The sequence below is a fragment of the Macrobrachium nipponense genome, chromosome 5, assembly GCF_015104395.2.
Source record: "Macrobrachium nipponense isolate FS-2020 chromosome 5, ASM1510439v2, whole genome shotgun sequence".
NCBI lineage: Eukaryota > Metazoa > Arthropoda > Malacostraca > Decapoda > Palaemonidae > Macrobrachium > Macrobrachium nipponense.
In genome coordinates, this window is record NC_061107.1 from 90,496,801 (window position 1) to 90,519,688 (window position 22,888).

General features: G+C 35.6%; 1 protein-coding gene across 15 annotated transcripts in view; it reads left to right on the forward strand.

Annotated features, from left to right (window-relative positions):
- Positions 1-22,888, forward strand: part of LOC135215498 (histone deacetylase 4-like) — a 434,451-nt gene that overhangs the window by 178,141 nt on the left and 233,422 nt on the right. Inside the window, exon 1 of one of the 15 annotated variants that reach the window (XM_064250288.1) lies at positions 13,982-14,555. The exons of 13 other annotated variants lie outside the window; for them this stretch is intronic. In XM_064250288.1, the coding sequence (XP_064106358.1) occupies positions 14,540-14,555 (16 nt within the window). In that variant the 5' untranslated portion in view covers positions 13,982-14,539. Of the gene's footprint in view, positions 1-13,981; positions 14,556-22,888 lie in introns of those variants that run through there. One more of the 15 variants, XM_064250292.1, reaches the window with a different exon arrangement.

A 22,888-nucleotide genomic window follows, 5' to 3' on the forward strand; every position in this document is an offset into this window, starting at 1 on the left:
CATATAATGAAATATAATTTTTAATTCCGAGGGGTAGAGCGAATTAGATATTAAAGGACATTGTAGCTCGAATATATGTTATATGAATCACGGAAATGTGATAATGACTTATATATATAATAATATAATATATATGGGATATGAAATATATATATATATATATAGTTATATATATAATATATTATAATATAGTGTGTGTCTTTATATATATAATTAAGGCAAGAGCCACAAATGAAAGTGGAAACGGAGGAGTATTGTGAGGCCTTTCGACTCAGTGTCCTGGTAAGAAAAGGACATCGAGTCGAAAAGCCTCGCAGTACTCCTTTGTTCTGCTTTCCTTCGTGGCTCTTCCCCTTGCTTATATTATATTCATCACGTTCCAAATTTTCGTGATTCAGTTACACACACACACACACACACACACACACACACACATATATATATGTGTGTGTGTGTGTGTGTAATTGAATCGCGAAAATTTGGAACGTGACGAATATAATATAAGCAAGGGGGAAGAGCCACAAAGGAAAGCGAAACAAAGGAGTACTGTGAGGCCTTTCGACTCGATGTCCTTTTATTTTTCTTACCAGGACACTGATCGAAAGGCCTCGCAATACTCCTCTGTTCCACTTCATTTGTGGCTCTTGCCTTAATTATATATACATATATATATAATAATATATATATATATATATATATGATATATATATATATATATATTATATATATATATAATTATATAATATGCTTAAAAAATCACAGTAGATGCACGTGACTTCATAAATAAGCGAATTCCACAGGAAAATGATAGTCAGAAATCCAAGCGCTTTCGTCTTTACTAAGACATTGTCAAGGAGCGAATGAAATACAATTGTAGAGAAAGGTCTCAGGTAGACAACAAGATCAAGAATACCAGATGGTTAATTGTCAAAAAGGGTAAAATTAAAAGAGATAACCTCCAGGATTATCGGATTATACACGGTCACAAACCTAAACAGATTGACCCTAAACCGAAATTACAGTTTCTTTACAGTCCAAAACATGTAAAAACTGAATATATTAATTTTGTTGCTTATATTTATCTACAACTTTTTTCATTATGAAAGCATCAAGTTTAAATAAACCAAGACTTAAATTCAGAACATTTTTATTATTTGACTTGATGAAACAAGATTCAATGATATTCCTTTTAACTCTGTCATTACATGGAATTAAGGCTCTTGCTTGACTCCAGTTAATAGGATGGTCTAAATCTCTCATATGTACGAATAATGCATTCGATATTTGCCCAGTTCTCACACAATATTGATGTTGTTTGAGACGTTGTGAAAGAGATTTACCGGTTTGTCCGTAATAGACTATTCAGGAAGAAACTGAGAGGGAAGAAGGGAAGTAATGAAAATACAGTACTAAGTCTGAGTACGAAGCTGAGAGATGGAAGGAAAAAATTTCTTCTGGAAAGAAGGATATGATAAGATAGAAATGAGCGAGGTAGTGGACCATAGAAGAAAAGATGCTGTCAGAGAAGTAGTGTAGTTCTACGGTTGGAGTGGAGACAGATTTATCCGATGCAGGTGTGGAAAACATTGATTTAAATCTGCGAATGCCTTAAAAAAAGTCCTTTTTGAAGAATGGATTAGAAGTGGTATGGTGATGATAGGGTAAGTAAGTAGCTGGTTAGTATGTGTAATATTTATTTGGATAAAGGAAGTGTTCCAGAAGGTTTGATGAAAGGAATGATTGATATTTTTTAATGGATCTGTTGATTTTGAGCATTGAAAAGTCACTACTTCACAGTGTCTATGAAATATAATAAATTAAGGAAAGATTGTAGAGGAAATCATCTGCACTGGGTGTTCATTTTGGAATCAAGAGTTGAAGGATGAAAAACTTGGCAATGACCGTCGTTTGTTCTTCGGAGTGCCTGTGTAAAGAGAGCGACTTACTGTATAGGAATATATTTCTGAGAATACAAACAAATACATAGACTGTAATAAGGTATTGGTACATTTTGCGTATGTTTGTATATTTAAGCGAATGCTGTATCCCTCCATTCATTTGGTTCTTTGAAGGTAGGCAGTACAGGATGGCCCACAGTGGCTCTCTCTCCGTTGTCCCTGGCCAATTTTATTCCCAAATGCCATAGACCAAACGCTCTATTTGTACCGTCTTTAATCATTGCCAGCCACCCAGTCAGATGCTATCGCTCGGTCCTTCATTAGAAATGATTTATTAATCGTTACAACGAATGCTAAGGTTTATTGGTTGCAATAGAGGCCCTGCCGTTGACAGATGCCTACGTCAGCATAAACAGGGTTATGGAGATGGAGCTTTGAGGCAGGTGGCCCGTAACCCTGGGTTTGTGACGTCAGTCAAGTAGACTCATCAGTCTGTGCGTGTGTGCGTCCGTTTTGTTGTATCTTGTGTAGGTATAATGATAACCAAAATAGCCTATCTCGGAACTCAGACTCTTGTTTTTGCGTTCTCCATGTAAATGGGTTCGTTATTGCTGGGTGTATGAAGAGGCAGCTCTCTTTCAGTACTTGAATGTTGTATTTGAAGTTCACATACGGTAAATGGTTTTAGATGCTATTTTTGTTGTTTCTTTGACCTAGTTAGTGAGTTAGGTACAAATATATTTGTCATCTGCATTCAATTGCAAATAAGTGATGGCCATGGTATTATTTATATATATATATATATATTATATATATATATATATATAGTATATATATATATATATATATATATATATATATGTGTGTGGTGGTGTGTGTGTGTGTGTGTGTGTGTGTGTGTAATATATAGACTATATATCATATGTATGTATTATAAGTTAGTAGCAACTGAGGCATGGTGACCGTGTTTATTATTATTACTATTAGTATTATTATTATTATTATTATTATTATTATTATTATTTTATATATTATATTATATATATATATATATATTGTATAATGTTGTGTATATGTGTACGTGTTCGAATTCGTTATGAGGCAGCTTTTAAAATTTATACTCATGGATTTCATCCTTAACTCGGCAGTTAAGGATAGATATACTGATGACAGGTGGTCGTCTTTTTATTTTTTATATTTAACCCAGAGTTCTGGAGGGAACGGGTTTTTGCTGAAAAAACTTGCGCAGAGAGAGAGAGAGAGAGAGAGAGAGAGAGAGAGAGAGAGAGAGAAATTAGATTAGATGGTGCAACAGGAATGATAATGATAAGTGTGTTGACACACTATATGATGTCATCCTTTTTTGTATTCTCTGTCTTGTTTAGATAGAACCCGTTTCTCTCTTCTTTTTTTTCTAGTAATAGTAGCAGTAGCCGTAGTGTGGTTACATCTTTAATGAAATTATCGATACCTTAACAGCAATAGAAGTAGTGATTATAATGGTAATTATAGCAGTAATTATTGTAGTGGTAGTAGTTGCTGTTGTTCATGTTGCTGTTGCGAAACTAGCCATATACCGATGTTCAAAGTTGTGTATCTCCTCTCTCTCTCTCTCTCTCTCTCTCTCTCTCTCTCTTTCTGCTGAAATGATAAAAACCTGAGCCCTCTGCTGTTATAATACTTGGGATAAAAAAGAAGGAACAAGTCGTGTGGCTAAGTTTCGGGGATACGTGTCATGTCGTCTGGGAGTTATTGTGAAGTTTGTAAAAGATGTAGCAATATCGTTACCTGTGCTAAATAGATGCGAGAGAGAGAGAGAGAGAGAGAGAGACAGAGAGAGTGTGTGTGTGTTTTATAGTGTCTTGATCACTGGTGAGAATCTATGTTTACAGATGGTTTTATATATATATATATATATATATATATATATATATATATATATATATATATATATATATATATATATATACACAACCTTGTCTCTCTCTCTCTCTCTCTCTCTCTCTCTCTCTCTCTCTCTCTCTCTCTCTCTCTCCGTTGGGCTTTTATTTACCACTGGTAGTGCTATTAATACTAATTTTTTCCTACCCATAATAACTCCCACATTGATCTTCCTCTTCTGTCCTACCTCCACCGCCCCTTATTATTTACAATTGTGATACAGATTTAACGACGAGGTAAATTGGGAGATGAACTTCTTTTTTGTTTTGATATGAACCCCTCTCTCTCTCTCTCTCTCTCTCTCTCTCTCTCATCTCTCTCTCTCTCATCTCTCTCTCTCTCTCTCCAGTTTGTGCCCGGCCGACATTTGCTGTTTGATGATGATTAATCCTGACCGTCGATCTTGCCACCCCAGTTTGTAGAATGAAATATTTCCAATCACTAGTTATAAAGCAATTGCTCGGCAAATAAAGACGTCAGTCGTTCGTTAGTGTGGTGGTGGTGGGTTCAGTGCTGGTGGTTGTGGGGGGGGGGGGTGGACTAGAAACGCAAATCGCAGCAACAATAACATTATTATGCGTGTCGGGGAAATCAGTAACATCATACCTAAACACACACACACACACACACTGGAAGTATTTTATGTCTCGGGAAAAACTGTTCTAATATCTCTGAAAGCAGAACAGACACAAGATTTTATCTATATCATATATAATATATATAGAAATATATATATATATATATATATATATATATAGATATATATATATATATATATATATATATATAGTATTGTGTGTGTATATATACATTTTTATTCAATGTATGTATACATATATTAAATGTATGTTACATATAATTATATTATAACAGTCATCATTTTCAAGGGCAAGAGAGATACAATGAAAACAAGGGAAGGGAAAAGAATATCAAACAGTTTTTTTTTTTGTGAAAGGGCAAATGCGAAACAAGCAAGGAATTATTCATTCTGAAAGCGAAACGGAACAAACAGTGCATCATTATAAGGACAAAGGAAGAAGAAACACAACACCCAACAATTTGTATCTTGCGGGAAAGAGAATTCATGTCTTTTTATCGTTGTGTTTTTGTGGAATTGGATTGTTTTGGGATTTCCTTTTTATGGCTCTGTCCTTCATCCTTGCAATTCAGAATGAAAGTTTTTCTGCTCCGGTAACATTGGAAATTAAGAGAAGAGGAGAGAGAGAGAGAGAGAGAGAGAGAGAGAGAGAGAGAGAGAGAGAGAGAATTTTTGTCGCTACATTTCTGAAAAGGTAACGAAGGTTCATTTAAAGAAAAAAAGTGGGATTGTGGGGGGACGGGGTGGGGGTGGTTGATATTAGAGAAATAGCATTGTGTCCTTCCCATGGAACCTCACACCAAGAATACACCCTTTATAAGTATATCTCCAGTCAGGGAACGGTCTCAAAAAATAGTACTCACCCGATATGAAAGTTGAGCCTAAGCTTACAGAACGTGGTGGTTGGGGGGGGGGATAGAGTAAACTAATGATCGGAGAGGGTGTTTGGGAGTCCGTGGTCTCTGATTGTCTTCTCTAACGAGAACTTAATCCTTCTTAATTGGAGCGACGTCACCGATGGTACGCTTAGCCTAGGTCGGTGCGTCTTCTCTTACGCATGACTCCTTTGCCTGGTTTCTGATGGAACTTTTGCGTGTTATGTAGTCTTCTCGTTCGCATATATATATATATATATATATATATATATATATACCTATATATATATATATGATGTATTATATATATATATAACTATAAAGATTATATAGTATATATATATTATGTATATATATATATATATATACACGCATATATATACATATAATATATATATATACATACATACTATATATATATATATTTATTTATTTTGTATATATTAACGTATGTATGTAGTATATGAAACTGTTTCCCCTAACAGGACAGAAACAGAGAAAAACAACGCAACGCAACGGCAACTGCCACGCTCGCTAAGATTCTTTTTCATATCAATTAATAGACATTTCCCTAGGGGGTTAGTGTTATCAGTACACCTCACGCGGTGCACTGTAGGCATTACTTAAGGCTCTTTAACGCGTTCCTTCGTACGCTAGCGGTAACCCCTTTCATTCCTTGTTCTCATAGCCCCCAGCGCTTGGCATTTGACCTAGATTTTATATTCCAATTCCCATTCCAGTTAGAAGACATTTATTTAATTTTATTGGAATACTTGACAGACAGAGACCGGAGCAGATCAGAACCTTTTACATGTAGCTGTTTTCTGTGGTCGTGTTCCGTACCATTGGCCTTGCTTGCACGTGCACGATGTATCATGATCCATTAGTAAAAGGATTCTAATAACCATTTGCTGTAGCTTGCATTGATTGCCATTACTCGTGTGTACAACCTCTTTTCAGAGCAACCTCTTTCCAAGACTTCATTAAAATTAATTATCTACATGCAGTCTTGTGACCTTGATATTGCCGCAGATTATGTAACGTTAATGATGGATATATTGCGTGTTTATGACTGGTTTATCGTAGGATTATAACCTCTTATTTTATTTATGTGTCGTAAAAGTTTTCGTTTTATCATGTTTTGGAAAAAAAATTAATAATAATAATAATTATCCTTCTACAGCAGAGTAGTCTTGTAACTTTGAAATTACACTTCTTAACTATACGGTATTTTTAGTATCCACTAGAAAGAATCGACGCCTAGAGAAATTAACTCTTGGTATGTAAATTATAAGCTTTATGAAATTTCATAAGGCCATAGCTATTGTCCATACTTTGGTACAAACACCCTCCTTGCCCGCATGATGTCAGCGAGGGTTTTCGAGTGAACAGAATCTGTGTCCAAGCAAACAAGTTACCTTGCATGAATAGGCATCATTTTCCGAACTGATTGTGGGAGTTATTCTCCTCTTCGTTTTTTTCTGGTGTTTTAGTTGTCATTTATGCGTACTTGTCAGAGAGGCAACTCACCTTATAGATTCTTTGGAGGCTCTTTTATGAATTCTTTTATCTAACCTTGGTATTTATCCGCTGTGTTGGTGGATTTTTAAATACTGATCACACGTGGAATGTTATATTTTTCTCTTTTCTCTTTTGCTATTTCCGCGATCAGAATCTGGAGATATATTTCTAAAGGAAATTGACGTATTTAGTACACATACTAAACCTTATACATTTAGCAAATGTACTGTAGCCCTAGTGAACTGAAAATAAAAAAAGACTTCAATGGTAACTCTTATATAACGTGTTTCTGTAATCTACTCTCTCCGTATAACATGCCGAAAGTGAAGAAGTCCTCAGACTGGATTGATATGCGTAGGTAAGCGGTTAACAATACAGATAAACAAACTGGGGAAAGATGGTAGAAAACGCGATGGAATTGAATTGGCTTGGAATGAAGCTTTCCATTGGTTCATTGCCAAGAGATATTATTATTATTATTATTATTATTATTATTATTATTATTATTATTATTATTATTATTATTATTATTCAGGGGCCCAAACCGCGAACGGAACCCCGGACAGAAAAGGATATTGAGAATTGAGGCATATACTGTGAAAACGAAATAAGATGAAAAATAAAACAAATAAGATAAATAGCTTGCAATAACTTGTAAACTGAGAGAGAGAGAGAGAGAGAGAGAGAGAGAGAGAGAGAGAGAGAGAGAGAGAGAGAGAGAGAGGTATGTTAACCTGCTCGACAAATGCGAAATTGTACCAATTTGAATTTCTAAAGTTCCAGATTCAAAATGCCGGATTAGGAATATAATTCCATACTTTGGTCACATTAGGACAAACACTCATGGGAACTGCGTGTTATTGAACCTCTCCGAAGAAAGGCCAAGACCGCTAGAATAAACTACATATCTGGTATCGGATGGTATTTTCTGGGAAGGCCTGAATGCAGAGGATAACCAGAATTATATAGCACGCACAGTTTGATGAGTGATCGACTGTGCCAGAGATTGATATCATGATCAGTGATGAATCGAATAAAATTCATGCTTTTTCCAACAGCTCAAGATGCCAGTAAGCTGCCACGTACCAAATAGAGGAGCCATACACATAACATAAAAGAATGAAAGAATGAGCACATTTCTTCAGGATAGACACTTCTCCAGAAATCTTGAAGGGCTATTCCGGTGTACTGATTTTTTTTTTTTTTTTTTATGTGCAACTGGAGAAGAGATGTATACTGGATATGCTTCTCAAATGCGAATGTGCCATCAACAATGACCCTAAAATGTTAAATGAGTCACATGTAGTTAAAACCACTCAATGAAAATTTCTGGAGGTGGGGGGAAGGTTTTCTGTAGTTCCAGTGCCCTTGGCAGCTGATGATACTTCGATTTTGTTAGGTTTAACTTCCTCTCAAACCTCATCCCAAAATATTTTGCACCATGTTTGAATTTTAGCTGAATCACAACTAAGAAGTGAGGAACAACAGGTTCAAACTCTGGAGCAGATTTCAGTGAGAAGAGAAAGCATCATCTGCGCAAGCAATATGCTTGTTTTCAAGGTCAAACCACATGTCGTACGAAGATCATATAATAAGTATTGAGCCAAGATTATGACCCTTGGGAACAGCCGATATTCAACAGATATTACATTCTTGTCTTCACTATGGTGCTCGTCATTAACCAATCACTGCAATCTATTAGTTAAAGATTCAGTGATAATACTAAGCAACGGATTGAACTCCAATATGTCTAAGTTTGAAAGGAAGAGCCTCGTGATTAACCTGGTCAAAAGTGGCAGTAATATCAAGACCAGTGCTTCATGAGCAGAATCCGGAATTTCTGTACGACACTGGTCACTGGACATCGAGAAAGAGAGCACAATAAGCACCGTGGTCTTTGATGAAAAGCCTGACTATAAACTAGAGAACATGGTTACCATCAACGTAAGGCCCAGACGATCTTCCAAAAGGCGTTCAAAAACTTCGAATAATATTGGAGTCATAAAAATTAACGGTATTCATCAGGGCTAAGCTACCCCAACCGCATGTAACCAATGGATTAACTATCCATTCTCCAGCGAAGGCACGAAAAACAATTTTAGAGCTGAATAATAGAGATAAATTAGTTCCATGAGTGAAACCCAATATCCTTGCAAATTGGTTCTTCATCATCATTACGTCGACAAAGATTTTAACTGTAGAAACCGGAGGTAAGCGAGTTGTATAGAGACATACATTGAACAGGTTGGTCTCTATCTATCGAGACTGTCCAAAACTATTCCAGATGTCTATTTCGGGAGCTGGAAGGTCGCAATACCGGAAGGGGGCCCCCTTCCATGGAGGTATTGGTTCCCTGGGTGATAAACCTCCTCTCTTCCAGCCATTCGACTTGTGCTGCTAAACATAGATCCGGAGGAGAGCTAAAAATATTATTAATTCGAGAAGTCATAAGACAAAGGGAGATAATTGTTTGATGGGATCGGAAGGTGGGGGAAAGAACGCGGGTAATGGGAGGGTAAGAGAGGAGGGGAGGATCGCTGCCGGTTGGTGTGTAGAAGAGAGAGAATGGCATAAACTAAATAAAATATAGCCTGTCTTAACAATATCCTGCAGCTATGTCTTCACAATGCTTCTATAACCTGCCTGCTAGAGGTCTTGGCTTAAGAGAGAGAGAGAGAGAGAGAGAGAGAGAGAGAAGAGGGTTAACCTGAGCGGTTATTTTGGCTCCAAAATTGGACTGATTTTCATCCCAGTTATTACTCAGAGCATCCTGAAAAATGGCATCTATTTTTTTCGACATTCCATGTATGATTTTCTTGTAGAATAACCCAATGTGGAGTTGCAACTTGGTTCATTGACTCGTATCTTCCAATTTTACACGCATTCTTTTATGTCATTATTTTGCCGTCTGTCCTCCCTTTGTGAACATTATTTGGAGATCTTTTCGCCGACGATACAGACAAAAGCCTATTCATCTCTCTTAGAATATGAACTTCTTTAATATATATTTTTTCTTTTTTCGCTGTGTTAACAGCCTCCCGAGGGCTTACAAACCGGTTGAGCAGATGGGTGACTTCGGACCTCCACCAGTAGTATACTTAAAGCTCCTGTTACAGATTTTGCTACTGTGTGATGGTGCTGTGGTGTGTGATGCAAAATGAGATCATATATATATATATATATATATATATATATATATATATATATATATATATAGTGTATATATATACAGTATATATACTATATAGATATATATATATATATATATATATATATATATATATATATATATGTATATATATACGAGTATATATATATATATATATATTACTATATATATATATATATATATATATATATATATATATATGTTATATAATATATATGTGTATATATATTATATATACGTATATAATATATATATATATATATATATATATATATATATATATATATATATATATATAATATATATAAATGACTGGTAAAAATGTTCGGTTACAACAGAATTCCATCTGATAAAAGGAGCCCATAAAAATGCCAAAATATAGAAAGCAAGTACTATATTTCAGAGACTGCTGTCTCTCTCTTCTGGTAGGTAATTACCTACCTGAAGAGAGAGATAGCAGTCTCTGAAACATAGTACTTACTTCCTGTATTTTGGAGTTTTTATGGGCTCCTTTTATTAGATATATATTAATATATACACAAACTGGTTTTGCGCTGGATGCACAAGTGTCTGTTTGCATTATTTAACTCAGCAGTATATTGTAGTATAAATAGTGAACTGGAATTTAAATGTGCGTATACTCCCACACAAGTAGGACTCTTAATAGATTTTTTGTATTGTACAGGTTTTTAAAGACGAGACAAACCTGTGTGTAACTTACAGTTTGAATATGTAGGAAACTAATTACAAACTATTTACATACTTCAAACACGTGCGCAGACACCTGCACACACAGTTTTACTGTAGATCACGTGTAGATCTGCAGGTATATTCTGAGAGAGAGAGAGAGAGAGAGAGAGAGAGAGAGAGAGAGAGAGAGAGAGAGAGAGGTATTAGAACGTTGGGGTTTTTGGTCTGCTTTAATCTACTGACAGAATCTCCTTTTGCAACAGATTCACCACTAACACTGTAACGCAGAAACATGCATTTCAAAATCAAGGTTATTCCACTTAACACAAACACACACTTTCCCAGGATTTCCATGGAAAAAAACTCGCTCTCTTGATGGAAGTTTTACTTTTCCAGAGGGGCCGCCGCTTTTCCTGGAATCCGACGTCATAATATTTCTCCTTCAGAGAACTATTGAATAGACTTGATTTCTTGGTCAACGTATTAATATTGAATATTCTTTTGTTGAGTTTCCATGGGAAATTTTTCATCCTGCATTCTGTTTCACTGTTTCCGTTTAACGCCTGGTTTTGTGTACTTATTTATTATATTTGCCAGTCTTTTGATTTAGTTTTATCCTCTTTCTGACTTTTGAATTTGAAAGAGGGCTTTGCCAAACAAATGAATACAAAAAATAAGGGACCCGTTTGAAAACGAAACGAAACAAAACAAAGCTTTCTTATTGGTCTTGTTAGACTCGGATATGACGTAGAACCTTGACTAACTCCTCCCGAGAACATGTTAAATCTGCGGGTTAAAAGGCAAACATCGACTATCAGCATTGACGGATTCATTTATCGAAGAAGTTAAAGCATGGCAGAATGAAGAAATATGTGCATGTTCCATTCACACCTGCGAGTCAGTGGTGAGTAATTTCATTTCTTTCAATATAATTATGTGTCTCCACTTTTACAAACTAAATGCTCTGTTTTTCTTGATATTTTTCCAAACAGAAATTTCTTCCAGTCCCCATGAAGTCTTTTATTGTCCGCCTCAAAATTAGAATAACCATAACATTGAAGACTCAATTCCATAAACGTTTTTGGTCAAGTTGTTAAAATGCTTTCATGAAAGAAAGCTTTTGAAAGACTGCTGCTCTCAGTGTCATTCTGGAAATAATATTGACATGTAATATTCCTGTGAAATGTAGCTGCGGTAAATGAAAATGACTATTATTCCTGTGAAATGTTGCTGCGGTAAATGAAAATGACTGTTATTCCTGTGAAATGTTGCTGCGGTAAATGAAAATACCTATTATTCCTGTGAAATGTAGCTGCGGTAAATAAAAATGACTTATACGGTAAATAAAAATGACTTATACGCTTACAGCGCGTATTTCTTTTTACACCGAACGCTTCATTCTATTCCTCTATTTTTTTTTTATTTTTTACTAAGAGAATTATAACCTGAGAACGCTAACGCGTTTATGAATTTCATTATGAACTTTTCATTGGGAATTTCCATTCTTGGGGCAAATGGTCGGGAAATATATACAGCGATTGATTAAATGGCTCATAAGTATTTATTTATTTATTTTATTACATTCACTTGTAGAATTATTCTCTCTCTCTCTCTCTCTCTCTCTCTCTCTCTCTCTCTCTCTCTCTCTCTCTCTCCACACACACACACACACACACACACACACTTATCCATGGTTCATCAACACCCTCATTCCCAGGAACTTGATGAGAACCAGAGGATTCTGCCCATCTGGTGCTACCCTATCTTTATATGTGGGGAAAATGCGTGAGGTGATATATATTATATATATATATATATATATATATATATATATATATATATATATATATTTATGGTGTGTGTGTGTGCTCCGAGCGTCTTGTTTCACGTTTTGTAATTCAATGGATGGTGTTAAGAAACAGTATGTTACCGTGGTTTGGTCGTTTTTATCAAGATGAATATTTCTGTATATCTATCTTTTTACGTGATTTCGTTAACTACCTTTCTATCTCATGCTTGCTGTCGTATAAATGCTATCTTCTTCATCCGACTGTATATGATAATACTATCCAAATTTATTTGTCAGTTGTCGTTAGTAATATCTCTATGACTCCGCCTCGTTTCATGATACTGATTCTCTCTCTCTCTCTCTCTCTCTCTCTCTCTCTCTCTCTCTCTCTCTCTCTCTCTCTCTCTCTCTCTCCAACAAATCCTTCTATTTTTGGGACACCGGAATATATTTTTAACCGAATAGCTATTTTGCATGTTCAGTTTGCGGCTTAATGCGTACGCGCCAGAGCACGTATTCATCACTTATCAGAACTAATTTGAGAAGGTGACTGTCATTACTTGAAGCACGTGTTCATTTGATACACTTTTATACTTCCTTTTTCTTCTGTCTCGCGACTTTTTTCTTCAGTTTCGCGAAACACTTTCCAGGGTTTGGAAGACCTCTTTTAATTTTTGATGAATATTAAATGAAAAAAAAAAATTGCTATAAATGAAGTCTTATATACTGCATGCAATGTGTGTGTACGAATGCATACATGGATCTATATCCGTTGAGTTCTTTCTTTCATGGAAGGCGAGTGAAAGAATTATTGACTGTTCTGTTATTGATTACCACACAAAAGGCGAGAGCTGACAGAACATACTGTTTAGTAAACACTGTGAGGTTATGCGTCATTTTTTAATAATTAAACAGAGTTATGAATAAGTATATTAGCTGAAGTTTGTTTACATTCGGCCAGCTTCCCATAATAGCAACACTGTGGAGGTACACAGTGGTGCCACATAGTGTTGTCGTATCCTACTTTGCGTCGACGTCGTTATTATCAATAACTTCATTTTCTGCGCTGTATGACGCAGTAGTAATTTTTTTTTTTTATTGTAGTTCACTCTCTCAGTAAGAAAGATAAATTAGACGAGTTTGAGAAGTTTACGAAGCTACTGTAAGGTCAAATGGAGATGTGTTTTATAAAAAATCTCGTGGCCCAAGTGTTCGCTTTGGACGTGGCAACGGCGTAGCCTTGGTGTAAGTGGGCAGGCGATTGGTTGGCGCTGGTCACGTGGTACTAGGCACACTGGCCCACCCTTGCTGATAACTTTATTTATTTGTGTAGTGTTTATACTTGCTTTCATGATATAATACATGGAATATTATTAACAATGACGATAGCGAGTAAAAAAATTCGGGGTTGCGTACGGTGCTGGGGCGTGTCTATTGTGCCATGGCTTGCGAGGTAGAACGGAGAGTTGCCTCTAGTGGAATATGGCATCTTTATCCCTTGCCACTGGAGAAACACCAGAGTAAGAGAGCAGCGATAAGTTAACGGTGGGATTGGTTCACTTTGGACGTACATTCTGGTTCTTTGCGGATTTCATTAATCTGATTTTATGTATTCCACCAAGTGTTTAAGTATGGTTATACAGTGATTGTTATAGTGAGCCACTGGTGTAGACTGCGACTCAGTAACCTTAATAAATTGGTCTCTTATAAAAAAGTATTTGGTACCTCGTACAACTCGCACGATTCGGTACCCAACACTAGTGTTGTCAGTGATAATAAAAGTGGTGAAGTCTAAAACGCTCCTCTTCAGTAATTTTGCAATGCCGTTTTTGCAGTTTCCCTTATTTCATGTGTCATTCGTAATTGGTGTGTGAGCTTAAATTAAGAAAGAGCCATTTCGTCAGTGACCTAATCGTAGTCACTAGTCGAAGCCTAGTACTATCGCATTCGACTGCTATGACGGTTCATGTGTTCGCTCTATCGAAGGATCATGATGATAGTATTATGATGGGTGTTACCGTGGATGTTACCCGGTCCTAATGCTATTATGTGCCCAACATGCCCCAGAACTTAGGTGAGTAGGTTTCACAATTGCATTGCTGGGAATCTCTCTCTCTCTCTCTCTCTCTCTCTCTCTCTCTCTCTCTCTCTCTCTCTCTCTCTCTCTCTCAACATTACATGTGCAGCTCCGTATTCATCATAACAATGCGAACTACAGTCATGGACTCCCCTTTCGTCCTCTTTTGAGCGGTTAATATTTCACGCTTGCTTGCATGCCAGGTTGTGCACCCGTGAGCGTTTTCAAGTACAGCCGAGGATTATCATATGTGAGTTTAGGTGTACATGGACACTGTTCTTTACCTCCTTATCTCGCCAAGGCAACCGCAGATTTCATGACGTTCTGGTATTACAGTTGGCGTTATTTCTTCCAGCGCCTCAGTGGCGTGGTTGGTTAGGTGTTTGCTTCTCACCTCGGTGGTCGCGGGTTCGATTCCCGGCCATTCCATTGAGGAGTGAGAGATGTGTATTTCTGGTGATAGAAGTTCACTCTCGACGTGGTTCGGAAGTCACGTAAAGCCGTTGGTCCCGTTGCTGAATAACCACAGGTTCCATGCAACGTAAAAACACCATACAAACAAACAAAAAAAAAAAATTGGCGTTATTTCTCGTTGGCTTTTTATTACGCAGAGCAGCCTATATGCAGACATTTATTTATAATTTCTATATACGTATATGAGTAACTAGATCACGAAATATATAAAACGTGATGCAATGTATAAATAGAGGTAATGCCACAGAGGAAAAGAAAAACACGAGAACTGCCGAGATCTTTCGGTCTTAACGACCCCTAAGTAAAGAGTCTTAAGACCGTAAGATCTCTGCAGTTCATGTGTTTTCATTTTCCTCCGTGGCATTTACTATATATATATATATATATATATATATATATATATATATATATACATATATATATATATATATATATATATATATATATATTTGAGAGAGAGAGAAACATTGAGAATTCAAAACTGTAATTATCAGCTCATATATTAATTTTCTAATTATTGTTCGCTGTAGTGGAGCTGTAACCATAATAGCTTTCTTCATTTATTCTTCTGTGTTTATTTTGGGATGTGGGAGGGTCCTCGGATGCTCACGAGAAGATGGCGTTTAAGTTTGTGGTCGTTGCTAAAGAGTGCTCTCTTGTAAAAGCTCCCATACACGTGCTTACATGGTTTGGTGGGTACTGATTATTTGTTTGTACACTATATTGTTTATGCATATTGTGTGTATATATATTATGTATATATATATTAATTTATACATACAAACATATACACCTATATATATACATAAACATATTTTCAAGTAGGTTAATATCCAGTTGTATGTGCTTATGCATTTATATACACCTGTTCATAAACATGCACAGCATGTGAACAATTACATTTAAAATGGCATCGTCAAAGATGGCATGGTAGTTGTGTGGCGTTAAAAAATAAAATGTGTGTGAGTGCATTATTATGATATAGGTACATGTATTGTACAGCGTTAAGTGTCCGGAACCATTTTCCCATATTTATGGAGATACACTAATTTTTACGATTACTAAGTAGGTTGGGTTACTTTGAAATCCTTTATATGACTTTGAAAGTTTTATTTTCTGAGTAGAGTAACTGTTAGTGATAATGCAGAACATGAAAAAAGTCTTAATTGCAAATAAACTACAAAATGGTTTTCGACTCTTATGACATTCTCTCTCAGTGAAGGTATTTTAAGTGGAGGTAGTGGGTGATCTTGTCGAGGGAGTAATTAGTTTCTTTGAAGACTAAATCCAAGAAGAATAGAGCTATACTGAAGACATGATAATCGCCTTGAATTACGCCACTTTGAGACGTTGCTGTAAATATAAGACTCATGTTGCGTGAAAGGTGTTATATACATTTTCATTTTCGGTTTAAGTGAACTAGGTGACATCACTCATTGTGTGTTTGTGTGTCTTGATATTAAAACTTGCCATTGAGGTATAGTATAACATTTCATTCTTAGAATATGATCATTGTTTTTTTATGTAGAGAAAATGTGTGGAATTGATTGCCAAAAATATGACTCGCGGTTTTTTAAAGTTTAAAACTGGCTTCCAACCTTTCCTTATTAACTCTTGCTGTGTAGGCTTGGAAAAATGTTTTAAACTTAGCTCCAAGAGAGTACCCTTGTTTTTGCTTTGGAATCTATTGCACTTAAGTGCCGAGATTTCTAGGTGCGTAACAAGTAATCGAAAAGGTCAAGTATTTGAGATGGCGTTAAGTTGAATTTTGAGATTTTCATATTTGGAAAGTGCATGGCATTCATTTTGGGGATTGTTTATGTTCTATAATGTATATTAAGATTTTCAGACTTTGAAAGCGTTTGCCATTCATTTTGTAGACTGTTACTTTTCTGTTATGTATTTGAAGATTTTCAGACATGAAAGGGCATGGTATTCATTTTGGGTATTGTTAATGCTCTATAATGTATTTGATAGTTTATGGGCCTTCTTCTAACTTGGAACTATTACTTTTTGTATCTAGGTACCTGTTGTTGAATTATAGAGTATCTACTTATAAATAATTCTACCATTATAAAATGTCGAACTTTTGCTTGAAGTTTTTCAAGCTTTCGAAAAGTGAATCGAAATTGGATCAAATAAGTTTTTGGATGTGAATGACGTCCCGTATTTAGATTCTTAGGCGTTAAAATGATGTATTATTCAATTTTGACCATTTTAGGCCTTTAAAATGCAGTGCGTAAGATATTATATACTACATGTTTTGAATGTTAAAAGGTTGTGTCATTGAGTTCAAACTTTTCTATCCCTGAAAATGTATAACAGTGAATTTTAAGAGTCTGTGCGATGAAAATGTATAGCGTCAATTTTGAAAATATAAGGACTGGAAAGCATTGCTGAAGTTCAAAACATGAATATGAATACGTTTGGTCTCAGTATTTCTGGTATTACTCATTTCTACTAACTGCTTTTGCAAGATGAAGTATCATTGAAAAGAAATGACTGCTTTAGCAAGATGAAATATCATTAAAAATGTACATAATAATAATTCTCTCTCAGTGAATACTAAAACAGTGACACTTACACGTCTTGTAGTGACTTTGATCATCAGGACATTGGAAATGAATATTAAGACGTAGACAAATTATACTGATCACCTTTGCAAAAAAAATAAAAATAATTACAAAAATATCTAACTCTCACTTTAAATGTGCAATGCTGAAGTAATTCAAAAAGCGTAAGACTTTTTAAATAATGATTTAAGGATTAAGAAACTTGTTGCAGGAACTCATTAATGCAAGAAAATGTGGACTTTGTGAAAGTTTTAGTAGCCTTTCACGTTTGAAATATATAATTAAAAAAGTTCTTGAAATGCAAATGATACTTGTAGTATTTGGAAATGTTATGGAACTGAAATAATGTATATTTGCATAATAGAAGCAGGGGATGGACATCATGACTATATTTTCACCTTTTCTTATAATTATTTTTTATACATTTTATCCCTATCCATTTTCCCCACTTCAAATATCGTATGACACTTAATGGGCTGCTTTATGAGCAAGAGACATGCTGGCTAAGACAACAAAAACAACGAGATGGATACTAAGTATTTCTAGGTGCCCTTTTGTCAGAATAAAAAGAGTTTATAATGTTTCGTTTGAGGGTGGTGGCAAAATTGCATGGCATCCTAATCGATATGTAGATTACTTTTACATCGATATTTTCCTTATTTGTCATACCGATTTCGATCCATAAGTAATGCAGAACCTAGCTGGTTCTACTTAGAACCAACGAACGGTAAAATTCCTGCTTAGCAATTCGTAAGGGGTGCAACGTATCGTTTATCCAAATATGTATGTATTCACTTCAGTGTATATGTGTATGGAGATTTCATATGTTTTTGCTTGTTACTTTATGACGGAATCAGGGATGACAGTGACAATTTGTCTCTTATTCGGAAGTTTTATGATTTTGTTTTATTATGAAGGATAGATGTAAGGGTAAAGCGTGTTACGAATTTTTTTCCAGAAATATTTTCTGGAAAATACGATTGCTCGTCAACATAGAGGATTGCTCGTCAACATAACATTCCGCCCTTATATCGTATCTGAGTCGAGAAGTGATTTAAAGCATAGCCCAGTAGTTAGTACATATGAGACTGCGTTTTGGCAATGAACTTCAGGCTGACCTTTTCTAAAACCACGCTTGCAGTGTTGTTGCAACACTCGTGATTAGTGTCTGACCATCTGCGGAGTCTTATCCCCTTGTCTGGGGAAGGAGAAGGAGGAGGAGGAGGGGGAGGTGGTGGTGGTGGTCTTTGTTGCCTGAAGGTAAATTTAGAGAATTCGGAATGAATAACCGTTGAAGTGTAAGTGGGAATTTCAAGGAATTTCCAGGAACTCATAATCAGAGTATGGAAGAATAGCAGGGATGTTACAAGTTATTTAGTGGAGCGAGAACGAATATCTAGATAGGGACCACTGGGGCTCAGTGGTATAGGCTATCTAGGAAAGTTCTCAGTTCACAAGAACAAAAAATTAACCCGACCTTGTGAGGCAAGAGAACAGCTAAGACAGCATTAGTTGCACATTGAAAGCATCTCTGCGAAGTCTGTTCAATACAGAAAGTGACTCGCATTTTTTCAGTTCAACACCATTTTACTTTTATCCATAATCATGTTTCGTTTATTTGTTATTAAATTTCTTTTTAAATATTTACCCTGCCTTTTTGTATGGCCTTGTGGATTCAGCATAAATGTATTCCATTGCCTGTGTTATTTATTCTATACATTGTATACATACACAAATACTACCTACATAAATATATACATACGTACATATATACATGCGTGTGTATATGTATGTATGTATATATAAATTCTAATTGCCAATAAATGTTTGTGTTTGGGGAATCGTTTGTTGCCTCTTGAAGACAACCGACAGGCCTGACACAAGGTTCTGTTAGCCATTCAGCTCATGTCTTTACTTTTCTGTAATCGCATTTGAAGCTTTTATCTAATCGCGTTACATCTTTTATTGGTATTGACAGTGCACCATCTGTTCCCTTTCCCATCTCGAGTAGTGAATCCCGTCATTTCCATTTTCTGAGGCTTATATGAATGAATATACCGTAGCTTTAATTACATTCAGTTTTTCGTTTTACAGTGTATACGTCTTTGTGTCTCATTTACCAAAGAAGTCTTGGGTTATATTCTGAAATAAGATAAAATGAAGCCTGCATTCTGTCTGTAAGCCTTTATACATCTTCAAGTTACCTCAGGATTATCTTGATGCAGTCACCTACTTCCGATTGTAAAAAGAAAAAAAAAATTGAGTTGATTATTTACTAGATGCCGTAAGTACCGTCTTTCCTTATTAGTTATTGAAGCTTTTTGTTAACTTTATCCGTCCCTGTCTGAAACGTTGTTCTCTTATTTTAGGTCTTCTTCTTTTGTAGGCCTTTTCAGTGGCCTCTTCCACAGCGAGGCGAATTCTCTTTTCGTCTTCTGATGGTACGTTTCCTTTGAACTCGGATGAAAGGCTTACCACACTAGGCAACCTCACCCTTCAGGCCGCTTTTTCTCATGTGTACTTTGAGAAAACATGAACAGTTTTCCGATTCCATGTTAAGCAAGCGATTCTTTCCTTCTATGCTAAGTTTTGGAAATCAGGTTTTGCTTCTGTTTTTCTTGTCTTGTATAGCATTATCCTTTAAAATGTTTAGGGCATCCTTCACGGTTTAAGTCTCCCAACCGCTCCCCCCATCTCATTTTTATTGTTTTTCAGTGCCCATCCCATTGTCGTTAGCATAATATAACGGTACGCCTTGGGTTTGGGGGATTTTCAGTTTTTATCAACATTCAGATTTGTGTTTTGTCACTGAGGTGTCCTGCAACGTTGATTTTCCAATATTTTACTGTTCACTAATTTTCCATAGATATTCTGCATCATAAGACACTTTTCAGTTAAGTATATTTGAAATTCAGTAATAAGGTTGTACAGCTATGTGAAGCCTTGCATTGAAGAAATGACTATTTTAATCTCCTGAATTAGAACTTTGTCCTTAGCTGCATATTATAATTTTTTGATGTGTTGAATTAAACTGAAATAAATTGAATTAATTGTGCTCTCTTTGTAGTAACACTGGTATGAGGGTTTACCGCACGGTGTTGTGCTCTAGGGATGACTGTTTGTTCGGTTTTCTGCTGAATATGATGTTAACGTGTCAGTGATTAATGCACAGTAAAATGGGTAGCTTTCTGTTGACTTGCTTTTGACATTTGGAAAACATGTCATGTTCGGTCTTTAATTTTTAATTTTTATTTTTTATTTTGTGGCGGTCGTTTTTGAAAACTTGCTATTATTGTCGTTGCATTTAGAATGGATTGTTGCTGCCATTCGCTGCCTTATTCTGTTGACAATCTTGTTTACGATTTCTTCCTTGTGGGCTTCTTATGTTGCTAATCCACTGCAGCTCGGTGTACGAACTTTGTGTATTATTTACTTGATTATAAAATGTATCGAGTTCTAAATGGGGTACGGCCAGAAGTTTCGAATTAATGATTACCGTATTGAGAATTCTAGCTGCATATTATTGGGCATATACAAGACCATTATATTTTTAGGTATTGTATTCTTTAGCATTCAGCGTTGCAGGAATTTTCTTCAGCATTGCAATTTTTTAATATGGTCTTTAAATTATGTGGTAGTCGGTGATATATCTTTTACCCCATTGATTTGCAGATGTACTGTTCTGTAGAGCTGTTCTGCAAATTATTGCGTTGCAGTTATTGACGTTCTATAACATAGTGGTTTACAGAAATAGTTCACAGTTCCGCAATGATCTAGCGGAGTTAGGCTTTATGGATTTGCTATTGTGTTTACCATTACATCTCGAGCCTTTTGCAATGGAATTTTCCATACTTAAGTTAAAACGTGGAAGCTCAACACCGAAAAATCCCTTTGCCATTAAGAACCCAGGTTAATTTATATATATATATATATATATATATATATATATATATATATATATATGTATATATATATATATACATAGATATATATATACATATATATATATGTGTGTGTGTGTGTGTGTGTATGTATATAATCAAAATTTCTTATGAAATTTGTAGATAATTTCAGTACTAACATTAGTTATGTAAAAGTTCCTTCATTATAGTTTGTATTTTTTTTATCTTATTGTTTTTTTTTAAATGCTCATTTCTTGCTGGTTCGGGTAAGATACTAGTCATTTTATGCCCTGTTTTGAAAGTAAGGGATATTTTTCATATATTCCTTTTAAAATTGTGTATTATATAGTGTTTTTCGATACAGGTCATATTTTGAAACATGACTCGAGAATTAATTTTGAGAGACGTGAACGTGTTTCAGTAACAATCATCTGTTTTCCAAGAGAACAAATCATTTTTACCGGGCTAAGTTCATATCCTTTGATCTTATGTAGTTTTTCTCTGAAATAAAAAAAAAGAAAACTAATAAAGCAGTTTTTTTTTCAATAAAGAATGCTGTAGATTTAAGTGTATAGTGATAAGGTCTAATGTTCTAGGGAACCAGCTGTTGTTTAAGAGAACTGAATATCAATGCCCTGAGAGGAGCAATTAGAGCTTGGAGGTGTGAGATCCAAAATGATTTCATTTGGAGAGAGAGAGAGAGAGAGAGAGAGAGAGAGTGGTGGGGGGGGGGGTGGCTGTGAGTTGGCTACAAGTGTTTTGTGAAGCAAACTGCGTGGTTCAAAAGCCTTTATTGTCTTCTTACATACACATTTGCACGTATCGTTTTTTTTTCTGTAATCAGCAATTAGGTTACGCGCACGCCCGCAGTTTCTTATAACCTGTAGGTAGGTGATATGCATACTACGTGCATATACATTTATCTAGTGAGAGAGAGAGAGAGAGATCGGTCGCTGGAATGAATAAAAGGAAGGGTCGGAATACCAAGTGTTATTTGAACACTTTCCAGGTGCAGCGATGAAAATGTTAATAGCAGGTTACAGAGTAAACGTGGAAGGGCAAAAATAGAGACAGATTATGACAACTATTGTCAAAGTCAAGGTTACACGTTAAAAAACAATGGTAAATCAGATGAACACGTACTCAACAGGTGATCACACAGACTGAAGTTTGGAAACCTCTTGAGCTATATAAATGGAGTGAGGATTGTATATACTTCGTCCTGTCTGCTGCTATTTTAAGCGAATGTGATATAAAACCAGGTTTAATTACGCTATATTTTTTTTAAGCAATAGGGTTATAGAAAAACAATAGTCTTTTCCCAGTCAAACCCATGACTTCACCTTGACAGAGTGAGGCAGATGTAGGCTGTAAGCTAGAG